The 27,132-nt window shown below is 41.0% G+C and overlaps 1 protein-coding gene across 1 annotated transcript in view; it reads right to left on the bottom strand.

The window, feature by feature from the left end:
- The window catches only part of LOC136422233 (kielin/chordin-like protein), a 63,539-nt gene that overhangs the window by 21,553 nt on the left and 14,854 nt on the right, over positions 1-27,132 (bottom strand). Inside the window, exons 3-31 of the mRNA XM_066409878.1 lie at positions 21,167-21,259; positions 16,977-17,110; positions 16,232-16,372; positions 15,556-15,604; positions 15,204-15,425; positions 14,153-14,310; positions 13,629-13,752; positions 13,172-13,286; positions 11,868-12,726; positions 10,984-11,110; positions 10,463-10,648; positions 9,948-10,063; positions 9,347-9,535; positions 8,679-8,850; positions 8,071-8,247; positions 7,526-7,608; positions 6,754-6,850; positions 6,383-6,453; positions 5,939-6,032; positions 5,226-5,399; positions 4,931-5,013; positions 4,533-4,626; positions 3,636-3,715; positions 3,243-3,336; positions 2,224-2,306; positions 1,619-1,712; positions 1,248-1,333; positions 552-722; positions 70-163 (exon numbers count right to left, since the gene is read on the bottom strand). Coding sequence (XP_066265975.1) covers positions 70-163; positions 552-722; positions 1,248-1,333; positions 1,619-1,712; positions 2,224-2,306; positions 3,243-3,336; positions 3,636-3,715; positions 4,533-4,626; positions 4,931-5,013; positions 5,226-5,399; positions 5,939-6,032; positions 6,383-6,453; positions 6,754-6,850; positions 7,526-7,608; positions 8,071-8,247; positions 8,679-8,850; positions 9,347-9,535; positions 9,948-10,063; positions 10,463-10,648; positions 10,984-11,110; positions 11,868-12,726; positions 13,172-13,286; positions 13,629-13,752; positions 14,153-14,310; positions 15,204-15,425; positions 15,556-15,604; positions 16,232-16,372; positions 16,977-17,110; positions 21,167-21,259 — 4,260 coding nt within the window. The remainder of the gene's footprint in view (positions 1-69; positions 164-551; positions 723-1,247; positions 1,334-1,618; positions 1,713-2,223; positions 2,307-3,242; positions 3,337-3,635; positions 3,716-4,532; positions 4,627-4,930; positions 5,014-5,225; positions 5,400-5,938; positions 6,033-6,382; positions 6,454-6,753; positions 6,851-7,525; positions 7,609-8,070; positions 8,248-8,678; positions 8,851-9,346; positions 9,536-9,947; positions 10,064-10,462; positions 10,649-10,983; positions 11,111-11,867; positions 12,727-13,171; positions 13,287-13,628; positions 13,753-14,152; positions 14,311-15,203; positions 15,426-15,555; positions 15,605-16,231; positions 16,373-16,976; positions 17,111-21,166; positions 21,260-27,132) is intronic.

Genomic DNA, 27,132 nt, shown 5'->3' on the forward strand with positions numbered 1-27,132 from the left:
ATCATAACATAACCATAAACTTGATCACAATACAAGAACATTTGGCATGAAATATGAAAATTTACTGACCTCCGCACACAGGACAGCATTCCCCAGGTGGAACTATGGGGTTGGCACATGGCGTGGCAGCACATCTTACCGTCTGGCAATTAATATCTCCGTTCTGAAAAATAAATTGTTGATATAAAATTTCATGTCTATTTTAGATGTTTTATGAGTGAAAAATATGAAAACATCAAGTGAAGCTAAAGAAAAAAATGGCCTTGCTTGGATCATTGCTACATACATGTTTGTATACATCTAGCTGTTAACTAGACCTTAGAGTACAACCATGACTTCTAACACTTTGAGAAAATACACAAGATGACACCTAGTTGCTAGTTCCTTTTAAATTAGCAGCTTCTACATATAACCTCCAAGACATTACAGTCATGTTACACAAAAGAGCACACATTTTGTGTAATGTATACAGTATAGTGTTATATATGCATGGCGCTCAGTTGAAAATTAGATTTCATAGAACATATCTAAAGGATATGACAGTCTGTTACCTGACAGATACAGCGAGTGCATGGATCTTGTTTGTCCACAGGCGCCCCGTTCCTGTACTCCCTCCCCTGGTACAGACACCCGTCACACGAGGCACAACACTGGCCCGGGCGCTGGACGGGACTGTCACACCGCACCTGACAGGCCTCACGTCTGCACACTATAGACCCCTCCTGGGAACAGAAAATAAAAACAGGATGGATAAATGATAAAGCTCCAAGCATGTCATAATGACAATTTAACTCCTGGACTGGGCTGTCACACCGCACCTGACAGGCCTCACGTCTGCACACTATAGACCCCTCCTGGGAATGAAGATAGAAATTAAGGAAACCTTGCAATGAAAAGAGTTAAACAAAATTGACACACTCACTTTGGAAACTATGTAACAGTTACAAAATGTGAAAATGAATGTATTTATAACTTCACTAATTACTGAATGTGTAGTCATTTGGTATTAACACTTTGTGATGTTTTGGCCATTGTCAACAATGACAGACAAACAAGTATTACGTCACTTAATGGTAGCCAGCAGCTGATTGGGCAACCTTGGCTGTACATAGATTTATGTCAGCCAAAACAATAATTGATAAACAGTTATAAACCAGACAACGTATAATATAATATCAAAACAAGCTGGAAAATGCATTGTGTCTTGGTCAAGAGAAGTTTTAGTCTTGATCAGTAAAAATACTTACTGTACAGGTGCATATCTGACACCTGTCCTCAGGTGACCTGAACTGGGCTCCTGACACATGGCGCTGACCATAGTTGTCAACACAACCTGGAAAACACAAGTTAAAAAACATGTTACTACAATTTCATAACATCAAAAGTACAGGCATGTACCCATGCATGTGCCTACAGCTAGGACTGAAAAAAATTGCTTTTTCACAAAGAAATCCATGCAAGATATTGGACCTTTGGTTTGCTCAGGGCAGAAGTAGTGTATAAGATTAACATTCTCCCTGTTCAGGTGGCCTTCTGGTACCAAATGTGTATTTTACAGGGTTAGGTAGCAGGAAAAAGGTTAAGGACAAAGAGAAAGCAAATTTTTAGATTGTGATACCTCTGCAGACAGGGCAGCAGCTGCCAGGGGGCACTTCTACATCCACACAGTTGACGGGCTGGCACTGCTCGCGCACACACTGGACAACTCCGTACTGGGGACAGGCAAAATGGTACAATGATTATCCAAGATACATACAAAGTCATGTATATCTACAAACATAACATAATAATTATTTGTTTAAATTAGCTTACTTTCCATCAGCTTTACAACAACAACAAATTTTTACAGTTCTTGGTGGCAAATGTGCTAGATGTTGGCACATCGGCAACCAAATCCGTACAGTGTTTTTTGGCACACTTTCAGACAGATTAGCTGAAGAGGCTCGGTGGGTGTCACTCCACGGCCAGTGAAGGTCATGAGAAGAGCTTTCCTCAAGGGCACAACATTGGGGCATGAAGAGTATCAAACCCTGAAACTATTGGTTCTGAGTCCAATGCTTTACCGTTGTGCCACACCGACGCCAATAGTTAAAACAATACCCTTTGATATGCAATTCAGAAACATATCTATATACAAGAAAAAGCTGAGTGGACTTAACGGCAGTAAAAGTATTGAGAAACTTGTCATTCAATACCAAGCATACATCAAACCGCTGTACTTACTGAACATCTGCACTGGTTACAGAGGTCACCCTGTGCCACAAATGCCATCCCATTCCTGATGGACTGCCCTTCATAGAAGCAATCTGTGTGGTAGGAAAGGTGTACAGCATTAAATTATAGTTTATTTTTGTGGTATGATTGATACATGTGTAGACAATCTAGCAGATCTGTAAACTATATTAAGATCTATTTGCCGGGTTACATAAATCCGCCACTTTGAAAAACAGTGGGTTTGAGAGATCTCTGGTATGCACAGTTTAGATATTCAGGAGTGCATTAAACTGGGGAAGGTTGGGTTGGAGATATGTTTGAACATATCTTGGGTGGCAGAATTATGTACCCTGGTGGAATTAGATGTTAGTAGCTGTTACACACTATCTACTGTATACTTCCCATCTTTTGAGAATATGCATTTATTTTTAGAGAGTAAGATTTAAAAGTCATCAGTCAAAGAGAATGGACACAAACCAAAATAATTATCACATAAATAAGCAACATGATCTATGGTTTGAGGTACAGGTAAGTACATGTGTACAGTACAAGCACCTGGCTGTCTTACCTGTACACACACACAAAAATGTGATCATGTTAAACAATGCAGGGTGTTTGAAGTGGCCCATGTGGAGCTGCACTGGGGAGCTGTCTCATTATAATTGAAAAATGTGTCTCTATAGTAGTTGAAGCACAGAGTGAAAAGCAGAGGTGCCAACTTCCGAAAATAATTTCATCAGGTTCGTAGAATATAGGATATATGAGATTCTTTGTACACAACCAGGTATTGATCTCACCTGCTAACGTTTCGATGTCTATCAGACACCTTCTTCAGAGCTTCTTACTGGAGTACTGCTTCTCACTGTAAAAGCACCACCTACATCGGCTATTTATAGCGGTGAGAAGCAGTACTCCAGTCAGAAGCTCTGAAGAAGGTGTCTGATAGACATCGAAACGTTAGCAGGTGAGATCAATACCTGGTTGAGTACAAAGAATCTCATATATCCAGATGTGCCAACTGTTCTTACCTGTACAAGGTGAGCAGCAGGTGCCAGGTGTCTTGACTCCATGAGGACAGGTTTGTCCGCACACCTGCAAGTTGTCACAGTTCACAATACCACCCTATAGGGAAAAAAATCAAAACATAAACACTGGGCTCATATTATGAATAGACAGCATTTGGAGAGCAAAAACCTCTTCCTCAGAAGCTAGGCCACAGTTTCCTCTAATAGGATCATGCTAATGAAAAATTAAGCTGCTAATGGATTGTGATAATTAGTACTTTTTCCTAATGCCATACAAGTTGGTGAGATCAATTTGGAGAGGGAGATAGAAAGTCTATCCTATAGTTACAAGTTCGTCAGCTTTACCTATATGATATATTGCATTACATACATGTCAATAACAATACACAGACTTACCCTGCAGCTGCACTCCTGACAGCTGTCCGGGGTTCTCCATGTCTGACCTTCACTGTACGCTGCACCATCGTGGGTGCAAGCTGGGGACAAGGAACCATTAGTTAACATCAGGAAATGTCAAATGTGAAGCAAGTGAATTGGCCAAAGGAAAGACGTTTTCATTGGAAATTCAAACAAGCAAAATCAAACCTATGAAGATTCTTGCTCAGTTTAAGTATACAAAGTATGTATACAAGAAGGTAGTTTACAGCTACATGTAAGTAAATTGAAATGAAATAAAATACGTTCATTACACAGGTAAGAAAAGGACAGGTAACAACTGATGTTTGAATTACATTACATAGAAGACTATGGACATCATAATTGTGAATGGCATATAGGGCTTGGACAGCAGAAGATACACAGGTATCAACACAGAGATGCAATGAATTTTCTTCCAATAGTGGAAACAATAGCACTGAGGATCTATACGCATGTACCTGTCACTGCCATGACATGGAGACAAAGGACAGACCACACAGTGGGAGCCTTGAACACAGAATGAGCAACAAGTTACACTTAGATCTATTCACACATTAGACAATATACACACTAGAAACAGGACAGAATATAGAAAGAACATTGTTGTAACATGGTGCGCAGAAAAGAGCTTTGCAATAGAACTGAGTCAGCTTACAGATATGATTTTTGTGGCAGAGACTGCCATTCTCGTATAGGGCTGTTTAGCCATAGTCGATGCTGTAGGGCTGTTGTGAATTAGGATTTTACCATGGTCAATACTGACCGACGGAGGCCATATATATATATATATATATATATGGTGATACATGTAAAAGGAAATTTGCAGAACAATTTCTTCTTGCAAGGAGGTTTATCTACATGTCAAAGGAGACTTACCAGGACAGATGGGGCAGCACCTTCCCAGAGGCTTGACTGGGTTTGAACATTGGGCAGGAGGACAGGGGACTGGGTTACATCTCACCAGGCCTTGCTGAGATGTGCAAGTGAAATAAATAAGTTTAACTTAAAAGATTGTCTAATTAAGAAGACACAATTTAAAGTTACAAAACAAAAATAATTTTGGAGCAGGACAATATTATTTTATTTATTAACAAAATGCAAACTTTTCATGGCGCCATCAATCAAGTTTCCATGCACTTGGTACAGTAATAATGTCACCACATGCATTCAAGTGTATAGTGTGCCAGTCCAGTTAATCCTAAATGACTGAATGAAATAAAAAACAAAAGATTGCCATTACAGAAAAAAACTGATGACAGTAAATGTCTTCTTACCAGACAGGAGCAGTTGAGGCAGGGGTTGGACATGGGAGTGAAGTAGGTGCCGTCGTCAAAGGTCATCATTTCATACTCACAACCTGCAATGAGAGTTAACCAGACTTAGCATTTCTCAAAGCTTCCTCTAACAGTTATTTCCCTTAAGACTGAAAATATTCTATTCAACTAAGTGTGAAGTTGAGAAGCATCGATTTCACTTTGAACTAAAATAGAACTTCTTGACAGATCCTTGAAGGCATTGATATTATACCATTCTTGTTTTACATTCTGTTTATTGTAATGTTGAACCCACCTCCTTCGCAGCGAGGACAGCAGTCCCCAGGGGGTGTGTACTGATCCTGGCACAGCAGGACGGGACATTCTCTCCTCCGACACTCCACCTGGCCCCTCAGACAGGTACAACTTGTGCAGCGGCCAGCATCAAAGATTTGTCCATTCCTAAGCTTCCTGCCTTCATACTCACAACCTGAAATTTCAGAAATAAAAGATTTAAATCAAATCTCAAGAAGAGTGCTTATTATTTTCAGGAATCTCTAATTAACCTCTCAAAAATAGCCCGTATATGTTACAGTACAGTTAAACCTGTAAAAGTAAGCACATAAGGACCACCTGACCAATTTGACCACTCTTTGGTTGTCCCTTAGATAATTGTTCCCATTAACACAGGCACTGAGAACCCTGTCTATGGTGATAAACTGTCCATATAGACCAGGCTCTATCTGTTCTTTGAGTGGTTTTGACTTTTATCAGTGCCCTGGTCTTCTTTGGTAAGTTTGACTGAATAACAGTTTTCAAAGTGATGGCAATACAAGATTCAGCACCAAGGACAGGGCTAAGTTGGTGAAACAAATGTTGAAAATCATGTGTTTCACTCATTTTGTGTGCCATGGCCTTTTTTATGATTATGAAAATTCATAAACAGAAAGAGACAAAAAAATGTTGAAAATCTAGAATAAGAAATACTAATCTAAGCGGACATTGATGACATCAATGTTGACCCCTGACCTTTGCACTCTGGACAGCACCTGCCAGCAGGAATCCTGGGATACTGACATGGGGCAGGGGGACACCTCTGGGTCACACAGTCTTCAACTCCAGACTGAGGGGAACAGTTACATGAGATCAGAAGTTAAACATTTAGCACACTGAAGTAGCTGTTTGGCAGCCCATTCTCTATTTGTCATGGGGATAGGCAGCTGGGAGAAGGTTAAACAATTCATTTGACATTTTAGAAACACATCAAACATATGGAATCTCCAACACCCGAACAAAAAAACTCAAGAAGTCACTTTGAAACCTTGACTTCACCATAATGATATCATGAGTGACTGTATCAAAATTGTCATTTGAAATCATTATATCATAAAACATTTCCTCGCAAAGAGAGTGAAATTTTCCCCTCACTAACATCAGTTTTTTGTTACTCTGCCAAACCAACAGAACCCTTACCACACAGGTACAGGTGGTACAGGAATCACGCTGCCATCGGTCTCCGTCCCTGTGGTCTCCACAGTTCAACTCTGAAACAACAGAACAGAAAAGTCTGTTTTGTTTATCAAAAAATTGTTTATCAATAAACATCCAATAAGTGTAATCATCGCAGCAGCTTTTATCTTCAACTTCAGAATACAAGCATTGAATATCCTACTGCAACTACATGTACATAACAGGCAGAAATTTAATTCCTGGAAAGCAATCTAATTTCAAACCACAGTCCATAACATAAACACGTCCCTTATCATGTATTGAGAGTAAGCTATGGGGAAATGTATATTACCTATAAAATTAGAGGATTGTGCGTGGACAGGCTTGTTGCCTACCTTGTGGACAGACTGGACAGCACTTTCCAGGCTGGGGGTAGGGGTTGGAGCACTGCGGCTGGGGGCAGAACATCCTCGCACACTCCACATTACCTCTCTGTGGTAAGGGAAGAAAACACCTGTTAATTGCAATTGATTTATGCATGAGTGCCCATCACAATAATCTTCATTAGGGCCTGGTCACATAAAATCATATGTTGTGTGATTGTAGTACAGTCACAAACTCAGCTGTCTTGGTATGGAAAAGGCTGTCTTGGCACAGTGGCATCGTGTGGCGCAATTAGTAGGGTGTTTCGCTCAGAACCGAGAGGTCCCGGGTTCGAAACCTCTGCATGCTCCGATGTTGTGCCCTTGGGAAAGGCACTAAACATGACTTTCCTCACTCTACCCAGGTGTGAATGGGTACCTGGAGAAGGTCATATTGAGGTCACCTGCTGGCGCCGAATGGCAGCGGCTCAGACCCTTGCGACAGTTCTACAAAGTGCAAGTGTGGAGCAAATTTGCATCTGTTGTGCATTATGTGACTGTAAACCCTACAGCAATTAAGCACTGGCTGCCATTGCACGGGTGATTTCTGAGCAATAAACCATCATAGACCCTTGTCAGCTGTTGCTTCACTGTCACAGCTTGTTTGCAAGTTCTACTCCATCAAAATGGTATGATTACTTACGATGTGACCACACCATTACAGCTTTTGATTCCTATTTTTCTCAAGGTCTTAGACCATAAACTTCATTAAAGATACACAATATAAAAGAAGAGACTTTCTCACCTGACAGGTGCACGTCTGACAAACATCCACCTGGTCTATAAACTCTGTGCCATCAGTGTACACTTTGTTCTTGTACTCACAGTCTGTAAGGGAAAGGAAGAACAGATATGTCAACCCGTACATGTACATGTACATCTAAAACAGGACCTTACATGTAAAATGTATCACTGGCATATCACTACTTAGCTTAGTAATCTTGCAGAATATGAATAACCATAATCTATAAAAGTGATAAGGTAAAGATATTTTTTTCTAAAGACTTTAAACTGGCAAATACTGTAAATGCATTTAAGTTCGCGTGGTTTTTATTTCGTGCTATGGCGAAAACGGGTGTTCTCGGTGGTTTTAAGTTTGCGGCAGCGCTATAGTTACATACTGCTACAATATTGGACAAAAATGTTCGCGGTGGCTTTAAGTTCGCGGTGAAACGGTCATAAAAACCGTGAACATAATACCACCGGAAACATTTCTGCATTTACAGCAGTTTAATTTCTGACTGTAAATAGCGGTATTTAGTGTTTTCAACACTATCAGTAAGAGCTCACCAGTACAGGATGGGGAGGGGCAGCACTCCCCGGGGACAGACACGGGGTTCCTACAGCGGGGAGGGGGGCAGATGATCGGTGCACACAGCACACGCCCCATCTGACAGGTGCATGACTGACAGGGTTCCGGTTTCCATGACGATCCCTCAGCATGTTGCTCTCCATTCTGTGTACATCCTGGAACATACAGATATAGATTAATCATAACATCCTTAACTTTCGTCTGTTTTACTTAATAGCTTACCAGATCATGGTGCACAGTAGTGAGGGAAGGCACAAAAGCGGTAAGCAGAAACTCGAAACACCAGGAAAATGAACAAGATGCAGACAACATCTAGCCGATACAGCCCAACAACCCCCCAAATCAATAATCTGTTCTTGAACGTTGAACTGTTTTTTTAACATTGAACTGTTTTTGAACAACTGAACAGTTTTCTGAACATTTTGAACAGTGCTTTCCAAACATTTCTTTAAATGTATTCTTTATGAGCAGCACAATGTACTTGTCTGTACTAGGCTGACTGACAGTAGTAGTTACTGTAGTAGCTCACTGTATCTGATACCTTTTACTCTCCAATCCAATCAACAGTCAAAAGAAGACATCTCACCGTCACAGTTGACGATCCTGTTCCCCACAAACCAGACCGCGGTGCAGGTTCCACAGAAGTCCACACGGCACTCTGCCTGGGGGAAGGCTGGACAGGTCAGCCCGGCACAGGGGTTCTGGCGGCAGATCACGTACTCCGTGTCACATGGGCACGCTGAGATGAAGTTGTCAACCTAAGGAACAGAAGAAGAGATGCGTCACTCTAGAGATTGAATTGTCTTTAAAAAAGAGAGAGATAGGGTTCATGAAATATCATGATTGGATCAAAGGCAATCGTCTGTGGTTTTTAAAAAAATTCCTTAAAGTTTTTGTACACACACACACACCCACACACACACACACATACAATGAAGTTCTGGTGTTTTTTGAACTTAGCAGTCCATTGGAAAAATCTAGAGTTTTTTGGGCATCCAAGTTGCTTGTGATATAACCCTAAAAAGAAAATCCACCAGTCCTAAACCCAGAAGAAACATACAGTCAAACCTGTACAAATTACCACTTCTATATACAGATCACCTGATCTATGTGACCGCTTTTTGATGGTCCCTTTAGTTAGATAATCTACCTGTCCACATAGACCACATTTTATCAGTCCCCTGAGTGGTCTTCTTGGGCAGTTTTGACTGTATTTACTGGACATCCAACACATCTACTACATCATTCTCTCACCTTGAAACAGAATCTGTCAGCCCAGTGTGATCCAGGATACTGTGAGATCTTGACCGGGATCATCTGAGTCACGTCCTTGCGATCCTGGATCCAGTTCTGTTCGTACCAGGTGACGGGGAGGGGCTGGAGTTCCACACAGGTCCGCTCAACGGTCATCAGGAAGTTCTTATTCTGCTGATACAGGCGGTCCTGAGAAAAAGAGGGAATATCAAGCACTGGTAAAAAACAATTGTTGTCTTTAACATTGGACACAATATCAAAACGTATGAAAAAAAACGTCATTAATTTTGCATCCCTGTAGCAGGTAAAAAAAGCTTTGTCTTGTGAATCAATCCTAGCTGCTAAATAGTTGCAATAATCATAGAACTCCTTTGTAAAATTTCTTCTAATAAGGTAAAGAAAAGGAGATTGCTGCACAGGCCAATTAGAATACAAGTTCAGTCACATTTTGATACCATCATCAAGATCAAGACACTTGCACCCTTGCTTCCATAGCAAAAAATGATTAAGATCTTTAAACAAGAGAATTCTTGAATAAGAAACCACTGGAGCAAACACAGGTTAAAGTGTAAAGATTCAGTATAATGTACACATAACACACCTGCACACGGTACAGTAGAGAGGTGACATGAGGTCCGCTGTAGGAGTAGTTACAGCTCTGCTGGTTGTAGCCTCCCAGGTTGTACCCATACTGGTCATAACCACTTCTGGTCAGACCTGATGAAAAAATTGAGTCAAATGAAACTGGAGCAGGGTGAAACATACAGTCTATACACATCAATTTTACAATATATTACCATACCACATTGTACCCTAAATGGTCATTGGCAATTCTTGGTAACCCTGAAAAAAAATTCCAATGAATTTCTTTGAAATCACACTGAAGCATGCTTCAGGTGAACCATATCATCAGTTACATATCAATTATACCATTTAATCCTTCTTAATCCTCCGAAAACTATATGAGTAAAAACCACAGGTTTCAGGATGCATCAATCCTACAGTTGTTTGTCTTTTACCTTCTACAAATGGGAGACTCAATGACCCTGTCAAAATGTATTTCTACTCAAAGATCTTCACAACACAAAAATCTTTTGAGCTCAAACTCAGGCTTACCACTAATGTCATAGCAGGCATCACAGAATCCCTCCGGCCCATAATATTCACTCTGGTCCTGTTCCCCTTGGCGATTGTAACCTTGACGATTATAGCCACGGTTATCGTATCCATCACGATCGTAACCATAGCGATCAAAGCCACTACGGTCGTAACCGGAGTTGTCAAACCCATCTCTATTAAAGCCTGTGTTGCAAAAAAAGAGAATATGTTTTAATACAAAGATGCAAGATATTTAGCATAAGATTAAATTGCATTGATAACACAATAGAACTTGTTTACGTCTTTCACATAATTGTTTACCATTGATACATGTATTTACTCAATAAAAATCAAAAGTTTATTGGGAAAAAGCATTTTGGAGTCCAGAATTAGATCACTTTTCCAGAAATAGATTACTGCCTGTTAAAGTTCACACATTCATGTTATTATCTGAGATAAGATTATCACAAAACTTCTATCAAAATGCAAGACTTGATGTCACAAAGTCATCATTATTATCCTTTTTTCTCAAATCTTACCTTGTTTATTGTATCCATATTGGTTGTACCCCAGTCTGTCGTATCCACTTCTGTCATAGCCAAACTGGTCATACCCATCAGCACTGTAGAGGTTTCTAGAGTCTGGCCTGCCTCTGCGATCATAACCCTGTCATATAGAAAAAGAAAGAAACTACAGCTTAACTTTTGAAGGACACTAAGAGATCCCTCCCACCCCTGCAATGTCTTCCTCCCACCTAGAGAGAAGCCTGACTACAATCTGAGGAACAGAAAAACTCAATATAACCTTCCACTCAGAAAGACCAAAAGGCACAGAGACAGAGTCATTCGCCATGGGGGCTCTGAGGGACTTACAAAGCCATAAGGCCTATGTACGCTTGATTCGTCTGTCTTTGTTCGTCTAAAGAAAACTTTTAATGTATATAAGTCCATACATATGAATATTGTGATGTCGCTTTTATCTGACCCACTGGAATTTTTTAACATACTTTTGAAATTGTCAGAATCTAATGTAATTCAGATGTGTCCTCAGACATGTCTGCAAGGTTGGGTTCTGGATAAAGATTGATTGAAGAGCCCTGACCAATTATTTGCGTGCATGATGGCTAATTACAAGGGGATACACAGATACAAAAACTAAAAAAAAAGTACAAATTGTCTAATCTATACAACATGTTGATACACATACAATAATGTAAAAAAAGGTACAAAATGTATTGTCTACAAATCTTTCTAATGTTTCTTTGTACAGGGGGTTTACTGGTGTGTGTTCTTCTTTGGAGGCAGTGTCTAATGAATAACTTGGAATAAGGTTTCAACATTGATCAAGAAGTCCAATCAGATAAAAACTTACTTTCTTTTTTGGTTCCAAACATATGATGAGGTTACGATAATAGACAGCTCACCTGCAAGTTGAATCCATACACATCAAATCCATTCCTGTCAAACCCTTGTCTGTTAAACCCAAGGTCGTTGAACCCGTCCTGTCCAAATATGGTGGCGGCATCAGTGTTGTTACACGGCGTACCAATGGATGGAAGTCTGTACGTGTAGCATAGCTGTGACTCAATGTTTAAGACGTCCTCTGGCCTTATATGGAACGGGTACATCGGGACTTCCTTCAGAAACTCTGGGTAATTGTCGGGTCGGTTTCCCGGCTTGTTTTGCCACCTCCAGTATAGGAAGTCGATGTAGGAATAGATCGCAAAGTAGAGCGGATCGTAAGGGCTTGCCACGGACTTCATGTCGCCGCCGACAAAGAGGTTAACGTACGCAGCGTATGTTTCAAGACAGTTGCGCATGGTTTCGTAGTCATTAGTGCTGATGGCAAGCAGCATGTCAACCATGGTTGGGAGCTGGACAGTGAGGTTGAAGTCACGAACCAAACACGGTTGCCACGGCGATCCTTGGAAGGGGTTGTCTGGGACGCAGACGCCCTTCCCGTTTCCTCCAAAGTAGTTCGCTTGCCAAATGATTGCCTCGGCAAAGTTTCCAACATCTGTGGTGAAGTCAAAGTAGGGCAAGACAACACCGCAGTCCAGTTCTTGAAGCTTCTGTTCCACTCGGCGCAGAAACAGACGGTTCCAGGGCAAGAAAGAAGCGCCCCCTTTTGCTTCAGAGATGTGGTGCATGTAGAGGTCGCGGAACTCGTCCCACGCGTTCCGAGGACCAGAATCCTTCAGTTCTTGGACAGCTTCGTTGAATCGCTTCATTTCTTCACTGGTCATGTCTCGAATCTCCTTTCTTACTGTCATTTGCACACACCTAAGGGAAGTCATAGAAATATTCGAAGTATTAGCCCAGAGAAATATAGTCAAACCTAGTCAAGCAACCACCTGGTGCGAGCAACCACCACCATTCACAAGCCACATTTAAACAGTTGCATCTGTTTCTACATACTCCAACCTGTCCTCGAGTAGTCCACTTTTCCTATAGTATTAGTCCCTCGAGTAGTTGCTAAATCCAGGTTTAACTGTACAAGAAACAGCTACAATCATGATATATGCTTCGACCTTGCAATCAAGTACATGACTTCAATACTACAGTAAACATACTAGACTTTATTGTACAACAACTGTACAATGTACACCATATGGCCTCTTCTGCTACATAACAATAACTATTCTACAAGACTAATCTACCTTACAAAGGACTATAAGATAAGAATGTTGAACTTCTTAAAATAAATGACGATACAAGTTACACCTACCTGCAGTCTATGTTCCCATTAGGTTGACAAGTGCACTGCTGGCAGCCATGTTTGAAGGTCGTCCCTGACCGGTAGAACCTCCTGGTTCCAATCACCACACAACCTGCAGGGTTAAAAACATGAGGTCAAAAACAATATAAGAATGCAGTCAAATCTGTGCAACTGAGCACCTCTACATAAGGATAGCCTGGCAACTTTTTGGTGGTCCTTTATATAATTTTTCCCTTTGACACATTAAGATTCCTGTGTATAGTGACTGACTGTACTCATACATGTAGACCTGATTTCATTAGTCTCCTGAGTGGTCGCCTTAACGATTTTTGACTCTTTTTTTTTTTCATACACAGGTAGCCTATTTTTCTGTATTGTTTCACTATCAAAATCAGTTCATGTTTACAAGAAATGTATTGCTTGCTTGAAAAGATATTATTACGTGACATTTGACTTATGACCCTACCTGGTGGAGTCCGACAGGTGTCGGGCTCACACTGCTGACCTGGCTGGAAGGCAACGACCTCTCTCCTCACATTTTCACCTGAGGACATGACCTCTAACCTCCGACACTCATTCAGGTCACGGACCTACATGTACATGGGCACCATGTCAGGTACAAAAAATGCATTCTTTTAAACATACACAGAAACAGAGTAGTAAATTCTGAGAAGCAATGTATCACACATAGCAGATTCACACACTCATGAAAACTCATAAAAAGTAAAAGTGATCACAATCCAGTTTAGCTCACTGACCAGCCAGTTTTTCACTGGTTATGACAAAGAAGACAGATACTACATGTATGTTTACATGTTTATTGTACTAGGGAAATTCTACTAGATCTTTTCAACAGGTGAAATAAACAGTGGACTTGACGACTACGGCCCTTCCCAGTAGCATCCTGGAGGAGTAACAACAGCCAAAATTTGAACTAACAACCTCTTGGTCCTCAGGACTTATACATGCTACCAGTGTATAAAACTTTACCTGGCAAGTCACCCCCTGCTGCAGCACCACAAACCCCTTGTTGATGGTGACGTCGGGTCGGTTGGTCCTGCCGTAGGTGCGATGGCAGCAGGCACCGATCACACACCGACTCTGACAGTCCTGAAGGGTCTTGAAGTTGTTACCATTCCCGTTACAGCCTGGTAGGGAAATATCATTCAGTTGTGTAAGTGTACATTATCAGCATTCAGCACCATTAACAGTAACAGCCTAGTATGAATGTATTTGTATCTGTATCTGTATCTATCATGTACATATAGCCGGTAGAACCACCCTTTAGTGTAACACACCAGCTTTGCAGTCACACAGTGCAGCAGCGGCTGGTTTTATCAAATTGAACGACATATCAAACCTAACCTTTGCATATCTAGCTGTAAGTGTTGTTTTAAGCTATCTAGTGAGGATGCTCCTGCAATACTGTCAATAACAGTGCTTGATAATCAGTCAGCACCAAGGACAGGGGAAACATAGTGCAAATGTGAGTTTATAACTCTAACACAGTAACAGTTGTTTAGGTTCTCATTCAACACCAAGGACATGATGTGAATGTCATTTAATAAGTGTATGCCTTGTGAAAGAATAAAATATGATTATTCAGCACCAAGGACAGCGGTTACATAGTGTAAATGCCAGTCAATAATGCTAACAATTGTTAGGGGAATCATTCAGAACAAAGGACAAAAGCAACATGATACAAATGTCATCGTCTAGCAATATTCTTATTGTAAGTGTAAGGGATGATTACTGAGTCAGCACCAAGGACAGAAGCAGCATAGTGCAAAATGTCTTTCAATAACACCAGCTGTTGTTTAGGTTATCATTCAGCACCAAGGACAAGACTAGCAACTTACCAGTGAAGCTGAAGGGTTCACACTTATTGTTTTGTACAGGTATAAGAAGCGAGGGATTGAGCGTTTTCATTCCCCTTGTAAAGGGCATAATTTTCATGACTAAAGATGACTTGAAGCTTGAACAAGGACATCAGGAATGACTTGATTGTCTAAAAACTAAACACATCTATAAGTCCACTCACCAGTGAAGCTGAAGGGTTCACACTTCTGGTTGTAGAGGTTGTAGAAGAAGCGAGGGATGGAGCGTTTACACTCTCCCGGCGCCACATGCTGTACACACACGTTCAGTTCGTACTGGCACCGCGGCCCCGCATGAGTCGGCGGACAGGCGCAGGTGAAGTTGACCGAGTCTCGCTCTCGTACGCAGCGTCCGTTGTTCAGACATGGGGACTGAGTACAGGGGTCTGCAATATGGGTAGAATAGTATACATAAGAGTTTGAAAGGCAATTCCTCAAAATATGTAAAACAATACCTAAAAAATAATCTGCCAATCTATCTTTAGTCTTTGTGCATCAAAAATATATGGTACTTACCAAAACATTCTGGCCTGTCTTTAGGTATAGAGCAGACCACTTGTCCATCCTGGAAAAGTCAAGAATAAAATTGAAATCTTTCACTTATCTAGCTAGAAATTTCTCACCATGTTACAAAACCAAAATTTTACAAACATGAATCAGCTATGACACCCAAATACAGATACAATACCGGTATTTGAACATTGTGCAACATTGTGGAACGTATCTTTAAATTGACAAATTCAAAAGTGACAGCATCCTGATCTTTTCCATCATACAAGGAAGGATCTGAAAACATCATAAAGTATACTCCTTTGAACAGTGTTGTCTATAGGATAACAGTTATAGTCACTGTCAAGCTGGCGTCACAATTCATGCGAGCGTCGGCCGAATTTGTAGATGGCCCGTAGCTCGCCGAATGTCAAAATCGCCCAAGCGTCGACCATATTTTCCAATGAAAATCTCGGGTGACGTCCGTCGAACACTAAAAACTAAAAATCCCCCATGAGATGGTACCATCTCTTGGACATGGACGAAGTCAGAATCGACTAACCTGCTAAAAGGCCAATATTTGGATCAACTTAATCTGATTTCTGAAAATCGCCCGAAGCCCGCAATATTGACGCCCGAAGCCCGCAATATTCGGCCAAGCTGAATTTCTTATTTGTGAAGGGGGCTTTGAAGTACTACCCACCTCGCAGGTACACATGGCACACGGGTTAGTCTGCCACTGTTCCCCGTGTTCATGGCTGTCCCCATCAAACACACACTGCCTCAGTTCCTGGTTACACGCACACTGCTCACGGGCTGCAATCCTGCGCAGCAGGTCGGCTTGCTGTAAGAAAATCAGAAATGTTAAACACGTGATAGGTATAGGCATATACAATTATACTATAGCCATATGCAATGCATATGTAACAATCATTTAACCATTGCACCGACCCATTTGACCCATTTTTCCGGTGCAACCACCCTCCTTACTGACCATTTTTCCTCCCTTGTTTGGATGCTGAGACTAGGTTTGAGCTGTACAAATAGCATGGGTACCATCCTCTTTAATCTTGTAGTTTAACTTTAAGCTTACTCCCCCAGTAAGCTTTCATCAATGATAAAGGAAGTGACCATTAACTACTACGGAAGGTAAACAAATAATGCGGAAGATATCTAGGTAAAAAGTCATCATCACTCTTTCACAAAATTTGATTCAACTTTGGAAGCCAATGATGATGAATCTGTCATTTTAAGCTTACACAGTATGTGTATTTTCTCGTGTCATGAAGTCAGATTTTTTTGACCAATGGGGTGAAATTTTTTTCCCTCCCAACAAGCTAACTTTGGTCCTGAGACAGAGGGAAGGGTCCTTGAGACGGCCCTGATATGAACATACATGTAGACATTAAACTGTCTCCATTGCTGTTAGAAAAAGGCAGGCCTGATACCTGTTGCTTCATCATGTTGATCATGAGGGTGAGTCCGTCGATGGTCCGCTCCAGTTTTGACACCCTCTCTCCGGTGATGTCCTGGTTCTGACCCCTCACCACCACAGGGAAGCCCTGGGACTGGACATCAGGGTCTGCAAAACAGGATGTACAGTTTGTGATGATTTTATCGGGTTGGTAAAGGACTGTATAACAAAAGTGCTGTTCTTTATTCACAACCAAGGAGTAACAACAGCCAAATTTGTGGAAGCTGATTATTGTTTAGTTTCTTATTAGGCCATGTTGATTTGATTATATGGATGACATCCGCGCGCACATCAATTTTCTTTCTACCTTAATAGTTGGAATCCCTTTTAAAGCATTAATCAATTTGTCCTGATAGAGAAACAGACTTAAACAGGTTCCTCAAACTTGGTATGGACGTGTGTTGTGTGACACACCCTGTAGTGTGACAAAGATCACTGTGACTTACACATTATGTGAGGAACAAAGTTTTCAGATATTCTGGTAACGAGAATATACGAGGAGTGTAAGACTTATCTCATAACCTCTGAGACATGACAAGAAACACTGCAGTACTGTACAAATCTAACAACTGTAGCTGAGATACAAAATATTGCATTAGAGGTGCCCTAGAACCATCCATACCAGAGCATCAGATAAAGATTTTCCTGAACCCAACCTGTGTGGGTTTGTTGTTGTAACATTCCACCCCGCCACCAGACACATGCAGCCCTGTTCATGTCTGTATCCATGTCCCAGATTAGCCTCAAGCCACTCTGACATTTTGACACAGGGGTGTGTAATGCAATTAAGAGCACAGCTGGAGTTAATAAGCAACAGAGATGATAGTAAAAGCTTCTTTTACCCATAAGTCACCTTCAGACATAAGAGGGCTTGTTTTAAGACAATTCATTCACTTGAAAATGACAATCTTTCTCATTTTCAAGGAAATCCAACAGTCACAGCAAGTTCTTGATTCACAGATGCCCTTGACCAAAACTGTTCCACCATGTTGACCTTCTAACTGCATAGCTTGACCTTCAGACCTATCATGACCTTGGTTGGCTGATAGCCTTACCACCTGATGACCATTACTTGTATCTCCAAGCAGATGTAAAAAGGCAAAATCGTAAGTTTCTCAAACTCCTGGTTTGGCAGAACAGTCCTGCTGATTCACAGAACCAGGAGCTTGAGAAACATTACAATTTTGCCTCTCTACATCTGCTTGGAGATCACTTTATATTTCATGTACTGTATGATCTGATGTGTCATGATGCAGCTTTTGAGGTAAAATTAATGGTGAAAACTTTTGAAAGATCAAGGAACAAAGAATACATTCTATCCACATTTTTGACTGAGAGTCAGTAGCTGGTCACCCATGGTGGTCCACCATTCCAGCATCAATACTGCCCCAGAACAACCCTCCCCTGCTGGTTTACATTTTCACCCTCAGGACAGGGTAAACAATACAGGATATACTAGCCCTCTAATCAAAATAGAAAACAGGTGCCATGCACACTTCCTCAGTGTTGGAAAAACAATTCTCTAGCACAAGTGCTGGTAGTGCTTAGAAGTTAATTAGTGTAGACATCTTCTTCTGGTATGCTGATCTTGCTTCCTCGAATTACAAGTGATTTCTTATAAAAGAATTGTCACTTTTCATAGGGACTGCCTTTTGTATCACAGTAATGGGGTTCATTCCTAATATTCCTTTGTTTCATTAGTTTTATACCATGATACCATTGCGCTGATGCCAATTCTCAAATACTGGTAGCTAAGTGGTAGCTGGTAGGTTGCAGTCCTTCAGATTACACCTTGTAAGCTTTCTTTTAAACTGTCTGAGCTACACTTTGAGCATGTTGTATTTACCCGAGTCTTCAGATTCAGACACTGCCAATGTACACATGTACAGCAACTGTCATATAGGCATGCCTGGAGGCATCAGGAAAGAATTTCAAAGGATCCCCATAAATCTGACCATAATTGATCTGACTGGTGTTAACCTCCCATCATGACAAGAAGTAAATTTAACACAGTATCTTATTATCCTTGTAAATTGAAAGAAAATGATCTCTAGTCCCTCCCCCACTTGGGAATACAGAGTGTTGTTCCTACACTGATATCTTCATTTACAGGGGGTCAGAGATCACAGAGTCATGCTGGGTTTCAGTAAAGAAAGGTATGTGATAGGACTCCCTGCTAGGAACTGATCAGGAGAGGATGCTGATGATACTGGCCTACATGTATGTGTTTGTCATCATTGGAAACTACAATATATGGACTACAACAGCTAGGGTAGCTTGCATAGTCCAGTGGTTAGCAACTCTGCCTCTGGACCAAGAGGTTAAATGGGAGTTTGAATCAATGCCTGTTGTCGCTCACCAAACATGCACGCTACTAGAAGACGTAAAGCTGTCACAGTGGTCCTCTGTCCGTTTTAGTTGTGGAATAGAGCTATTTCCCCAGTACATCGAACCTGTAAATACTGTGCATGGCATATGTATGTCTTCTCTGTCACGTCCAGTGCAAAAAGAGCCCTTTGTGCTAATCTGGTTCAAGATCACTTTTCACAGCATGTGTTGAACCTATTTGTGGTGTCCTCAATTCTACAAGGAACTAAACTTACTCTCCATATAATATAATATACAGAGATTGGCACTGATAAAGGGAGGATGCAGAAGATACTGACCTACATGTATGTGCATGTCATCATCGTCAACTGTGGACTACCACAGCATATGTTGAACCTATATTTGTGGTGTGCGGTGGTTTCTCAATAGCATGGAGTCTGGTCTTGTTTGTTTTCTAGTTCTAGTTCTAGTCTGGCTTTCAATGGGCCAACCCAGTAGCGACCATTGGAAGCGGACTCTTGCGAACAAGAGTCATATAAAGTAGAGCGGATTCATTCCTCAAGCTCAAACTGACTGGATTCCAGGCTACTAGTGTTAGAATCCTCAATTCTACAAAGAACTAATCTTTCAATCTCTCATAATGTATGAATACATTTATTACATCAAATGTGTGACCCACTCAAATAAACTGCAGCCAACCTTCCTGCCATTGCCACTAACCTGTACAGTAATCAACTAGCTTAGAATCCAAACCTGTTATAGATGCAGCTATAATACATGTAGGTTTGGATACCAGGCAAGTAATCAACATCTCTGTCCGAAAAATAATGCCAACTTGGTCGTTTCTTTAGCCCTTGACTTTGAAGCTTCAATTATGTCCTCACAAAACTTTTCTTCCCCCTATCTGTTTTTATTTGTTATCATAATGCCCTCTTACTATATTTATCACACTGACCACCAGCAGACAGATGTTTTTCCAGGGTTTCCCATGTCTTTAATTTTCATCCCCAATTTTCTGCCACATTAGAAATGTCCCTAATACTTAACCTTGGGGCCAAAGTACAGACAGATGTGACCCAAATCTTTCACGGTCAGGTCAAGCATGAAACATCAGTAGTTTTATGCTTTCACCTTTCATTGGGGTTTCTTCAACATTTGCAAAACTCAGAAATATGTGACATTTTTCAAAGTTTTCAAACCAAAATATCATCATAAAGCTGCAATGTTTTATACAACAGATGAATAGGCATAGCTACAATGAAAAAAATCCATAAAACACTGGGGATATGTGAGCAGGGTAGAATCCTTAGACTAGCCAAGTATAGTAAATGTTAGAAGGAACCATAGAATACCATTCTAGGCTGCTCTTTGAATGACAATTGACAATGGTGAAATATAGAGTAGAGGAACTGTACATCTTGAAAAAGCCTGGATGCCAGATCCTGAACTATATTATCCATCGGTGCAGAAGTTTCTTAGAGTCTAAGTCAGGGGGGCCTGTTTTAGAATCTCTTTGGACACATGTTGACCCCAGTGGTTGACCCAATGCCCACAGAGTTTACCAGTAGATGTGTATGCCCTGAAAACAGTCTGACATCTACTGAGGCTAATCTTGGCTAGCATTCCATTTACCTGTTGTTTTACAGGCTGAAATGCCGGACTTCCAAAATGGAGGCTTTGAACAACATACAGGTATTAAGAAGCTTCCAATACTGTAACTGTTAAAATCCTCCATTTTGGAAGTCTGGCATTTCAGCCTGTTGCTTTGGGAATGCTTAGACAAGATTAGCCTGGATTCCAGATTGTCTTCAGGGCCTACATAATACAGAACTTTACCTTGTATCCTGAGAGGCCTCCCTCCAGCAGACTCCCGTAGAACCTGCAGCTCCTTGTTTGCCTCCTCCACTGCTGCAGTCACATTGTAGTAATCTGCAGAAACACATCATGAACATCATCATTCAGGGATTGTTTGCAGTCCACAACATCTATATGTTGACATCGGAGGAACACTGTTGTCACAATTAGAAGACATGCAACAAAATTAATTTGTGGACATTTTGCATTATTCAATCTAGTGGGTAGCTCTTGTTGTAATAATCTGCAGAAACACATCAATGTACATCATCATTCTCAGTGTTCATTCAATGACAGTTCACATCAGCAACATGTTAAAACCTGAGCAATGCTATCGTCACAATTATAAGACATGTAATAAGATTAATTTGTGAACGTTGTGAATGAAAAGATAAGTTGACCATGATTTGTAATCTTTTGTCCTTAGCAAGCTATTATCAAGCAATAAAATGAATGAATGGATTGTGATGACCTTCTACACTGGGAGGTGAAACCGATAAAACAAAAGCCCTTGATTCCCCCCCCCCTCCCCTATATTCATTATGAAGACATTTCTACACTAAAACAAACTCATGTTCAAGAGGAAAACTTAAATCTGTTGTTTGCATCATCACCCCAGGCAGCAGCATGTTCGTGTTATTTCACTGAAGGGCGATGGGGCTGGGCAGTGGGCTGCTTTGTAGTTTTCTTTTACACATAGTCAGGCCACCCTACCCAAACAATCACGACCCGCAGGTCACTTAGATGTAAGAAACCTTGCAGAAGGAAGGAGAATGAAGACATCTGTGATATTTCTTAACAAGGTTTAAGCTGTCACCTTCCAAAAGAGGGCAAAAAGATTGACTTTATAGGGGGGATTTCAGAGTTATTTGTCACTAAGTAGTTTCAGTTATGCAGATAACAGGCTCTATAAAAATTTGAGTTTCATCAATCAATCAAAGATTCAGCTTAGCAGCATTTTATGAGAAAACTGGATGCACAGCTGTTGCAGCTGAAACTTTTCACATTAAAACCTTAACAGATTTCTCCTGTCTAAAAATAATCAAAGCAACTTAAGGGACCTATGGAAAGTGGTTCTTCTTTAAGCCCGTCACACTGTCGATGAGCTTCGGCCGCATTAATTTGACGATTGCCAGAAGGTCGCCCAATTTTAAAATCAAACGAGGGTCAACCACATTTTTTACCTGAAAATCTACCACCATACTATTATCAGGCCATATGTACCCCCTGGATAAATAGATAAACAAACACAGATATCAATTGCTTTACATTAAGCAACCTTCTAGCTATCAATAAGTTTGACTGTATGATTTCAGCCATTATCATTATGATATGAAGCTAAGTGAAGAAAATGAATGATATTGGGGGATCTGTACCCTTAGAACATCTGCCAAGCCCTACAAATTGTGTGATAATCAAGAGAGAGCATGCTACTGCTGAAAATGTAATTCAGAACTTGCAGACTCGTCAGCCTATGGATTTCCCTGCTGTGTGACAGGGGCTTTACAGGAGTCCGACACATATAGATACTCACTATACAGGTGGGAAGCACAACAACTAAGAACAGAGAGACATCTACATGTATTGTTGAGACCACTCCAAGCTCCATTGAGATTTCTAGCATGTCAAGAGACAGAAAATCATCCATAGGGGCTTTACAGCAGTCTTATACATGAAATCTCAGAGGAGCTTAGAGGGGTCACAACAATCATGTGGTGGTCTCTATGTTTCTTTCTGTGTCTAAGACACTCAGTATACAGGTGTGAAGCAGTGTTTCCACAACACCTAGAAACACGCAGAGAGACATCCACATGATTGTTGTGACCCCTCTAAGCTCCTCTGAGATTTCCAGCATGTCAGCAGACAGAAAATCCTCAACAGTGGCTTTACAAGAGTCTGAGACATGTACGACACTCCCTACAGGTGTGAAGCAATGTTTGCACAACAGCTAAGAACAGAGAGACATCTACATGCATTGTTGTGACCTCTCTAAGCTCCGTTGAGATTTCCAGCATGTCAAGAGACAGGAAATCATCCATAGGGGTGACCAAAGGTTGCTTTTGGGCATGTACAAATGTGGGGAGAAATACCACCATGCCAAAACAGGTCAGCGGTTCTGAGTGAGATGGATTAGAGGAACATGTTTGCAGCTTCATTCCTTGGTCTCTTTGACCTTCTGATTGAAGAGGTTTAAACTGGGGGGCAGAAGTGACAAAAGTCAAATAAATATGGCTCCAATTTTAGCTGAAGGTGAGAAGGTTGTCTGGCTACACTGAAGATTTATACTGTAAAAATAATTGAGATGACCTCAATCCATCTATTCTGGGCTTGACGACAAGTCAGGCTGTGTATATGGTTTGGTGTACAACAAAGGTCTTGAGTTTTGATAATGCCCTTGGTTTGACAGTTTCCCATAAGCTTTAATTGGTCGTTATTTTTTGTGGGAGGAAATTCCTTGGAATCCACTGTGGAGAGGAACTCTTTATACTTGTCCTTTAGGAATGGCAGCTTTCAAACTGGAACCTTGAACATATTCATCAGAACTCAAAAGAAGACTGCTAAACGCTATTCCTTTCAGAGGTTGTTCCAAGCCAATTGTAAAACTGCCGCATCAGATAAAAAGAACATATGAATATCAAAAAATATACTCAGCATCATCATTGTCATGAAAGTCTGATTCAATATGAAAACATGGCCTAATACATCTTAAGTCAGTTTTTACCTTCCTTTTCTTTCCCTTTCTTTAAAATCTTCAAGTTGATAAAATGTCATCCACAACATAAAGTTTGTGTATTACTAAGCCTAGCATTGAAATGAAAGGTTAGGCAGTCTAAGCATCTCTCCCCTGCTCTGTCCATAACCACATCAGGCAATGGTACAGCTCCTGAGTAGTTAGTTACTCTTGGACACCGTCCAGTACATGCATTGGCACAAGCTACTTCCCTCAGGTTTCCCTGTATCCCTTTGGTGATGAACTAGATCCCACACAGTTCTTAGAACAGACTGGTAAGGACTCTGAGGTTCAAAGAGAAAACAGCCTTTCTGTTCTGTTCTATTTCTGGATGCTGTTACTGGTAGTAAGAGCTATGGGGTTCCTCCAATGAAGGGAGCATTGTGCAGTGAACTGTGTAAATGTTGAGGCTCAGGAGGAATTCTCAACCTTCCTGCCCCTTGTACAATTGAGAAGTCAAAAGTGCTGAATATATGTCTCACTAAGGACAGATCAGTTCCTCCTTAAAGGAGGAGGAGGTGAGGAAGATCAAGTGTAGAGATACCCCTGAAGAGTTGCGTCATTCCTTCAAGGGTGATCTTGGAAAAAGTTTTGTGGCAGTGGTCCAAGACTCCTGACATAAGATTGGTTGACAACCCCAGCTAGCGTTACTAACTGTGTTGAGAAAATGGTCTGTCTGGGTTTCAATATTTATTGCATTTGGAAGATATCAAGAATGGTCTTGATGGTCACCTTGTAGGAGACCACAGAGCACTGGGTGAAGGCTGTCTCCTGGGCTTTGAATTTTTTTCCATCCCACTCATTGTTTGTAAGCCCATGTTGTCGATTTTCGCTTTTAATCTGTCATTTTAAGCTGACAAAAATACATCTTTATCACTTTTTATGTCATGAAGGTCAGGTTTGGGGACAAACAGGGTGAAATTTTTGTCTGTCCCAACAAGTTGATTTCCATCCCTGGACGGACGAAAGTAGCCTGAATTCAATCAAGCCTCCTGTGACCACTCGTCCACCTGTAACCGCCTCACAACCCAAGGGAGGGGAGAGAAACCCCTGGACAGCTGGAGTTTGCGTTATACAGACTAGGACGAAAGGATAGGTCCTGAGAGTGAGACAGCCCTCACTTGGTGAAGGCCTAAAGAAACATCAGGGACAGGCTGGAAAAAATCCAAAAGATCCTCATGATTATTGTTCAGGTCATCTTGTCAGGTAAACCTGTCTGGGTATGTTTCACCTGTTTACTGAGGGAGGACAGCTGGGAGGATGTTACTGTTTCACCCTGCTGTCTTTGTGTTTTCTTGAGATGATACAGGTGGTTGATAGAGGATAACATCTGGTTATGCAAAGCAACTGCATGAAATTTGGAAACTGTCAGACATTTCTGACAGCATCCACAGTCTTCCATCACTTACTGGAAGAGGCACTGGAGGTACCAGGTTTTGGAAATTATATGTTAATGACGTAAAGACAATTCTAAGATAGTTCAATCTGATTGTTTTGTCCTGCTGTCTTTGTGGTTTCTTGAGATGACACATATGCTGTGCCACTTGTAGAGTATTGACATGTGGTTATTCCTGAGGAACTGAAAAACCCCAGGAGGGAGTTAATGCCAATGGCCATAACATTGTAAATCACAGTTTATAGAGACAGAAATGAACTTTACTTTGTTTTAACTTTGTAGTAGATGACATTCCAATTTTAAGAGATGAGACAGAGTTATTCACCTGGAAATAAATCTGTTGCAATTTACACATGGGAACTCCATACTAGCGTTTGTCAAACATGTGGAGGGAGGTGGGAGATTTAAAAAAAAGGAAAACATTTTAACGATTGAATAGGCAGAGGATTAACTTTTTTTTTTCCTGGCATTAGATTGACTAGCCCAGGACTAGCCTGAGTGCCAGCCTTTTTAGCTTCCGTCCGCTACCCAAGCTCCACTGCCGGCTGCTAGGGTAGCGGACGGAAGCTAAAAAGGCTGGCACTACAGATTGACATGATTGCACCAAATGATGCCTGAATATCTAGGGAATGTGGTCCAATGATTTTCAACCTTGTTTGTAGCCAAATGGGTTAGGAGTTCTAGTCCCAGCTGTTGTCAGCGACCTGACCGATGCTCCTTGAAAGGGTTGCAGACCTTAGGAGGAGACGTTGTAAGCAGTGGTCCAATGTTTATTGCACTTGTCGAAAGATGCAGGGGAGTTTTTCCAACACAATGAACCTGCGTACTGTACTGTAATTCTTGTTTCTTTCACAGTAACTTTAATGTTCACTGTTTTCATGGTCACCTCTGTACCGTGAGCTTATCATCACTGTGAAAAAACCTGTTGTTATTATTTATGACTCCTTCACACAACCATTCTGTAAATCACTTGCCGCCACCGTGAAGTTTAAGTTCAGTGAAAATGTTAATTTTCCTTATACTGAAATTTTGCTACCGTGAAGATAAAGTGAATTACATGTATACAGTATACTGTACGATGGGTCAGTTCCTTTCCACACCCAGTGAAAAAAAAAAATTTCTGTAAACTGAAACTGGATCGAGATCCATTCACAGTAACATTTACATTTCGAAAAGTGACACACTCTGGATATTTAGACAAAAATTGCTGTATACTGACAGACACCTTTTTGATGTGCTTCTTAAGGGGGGTTGATGTGCCATTAGGAATGAAGGGGAAGCAGTATAGGGGTGACAGATTGGGCACATATGGCTTAGTCATCTGATCAACTTGTCAAAGTAGAAGGCCAGGGGTTTAAGAGATTTTTGAGGATGAAACCTTTCGGTGAAGAGGGACAGGTGTCAGGTGGAAGATGAAAGAAGCCAGGAAAAAACAGCTTCTTCTTCCCACAGTTGTGACATAAATGCACTGAAACTGAAACACACGAGGTGAGTAGTGCAGTCTCTTAGCTACCAGGAATCAAACCCAGGTTGCCAGCTCACAAGCCCAACACACTTACCACAGGGCTAAAAGGTTCGGACCAGTTAGGCTGGTCAGTAAGTGGCACTTGGACCACACTGTTACAACTGCCCAAGTTTTGCCGTGATACATGTATCTACATAATAATCTAAGCACATTCTGTGCTACTTATACTTTTAATATGTAGTTTTCAAGATGTGGCTTGACATGTGGTTACAGTGCAGACTCTGCAATACTCTGGACTTTGTTATTACCGAATGCTCAGCTCTACTTTGTTCTAAAGGTTAAATACCATTCAGCTT

The sequence above is a fragment of the Branchiostoma lanceolatum genome, chromosome 16 (assembly GCF_035083965.1).
Source record: "Branchiostoma lanceolatum isolate klBraLanc5 chromosome 16, klBraLanc5.hap2, whole genome shotgun sequence".
NCBI classification, from domain to species: domain Eukaryota; kingdom Metazoa; phylum Chordata; class Leptocardii; order Amphioxiformes; family Branchiostomatidae; genus Branchiostoma; species Branchiostoma lanceolatum.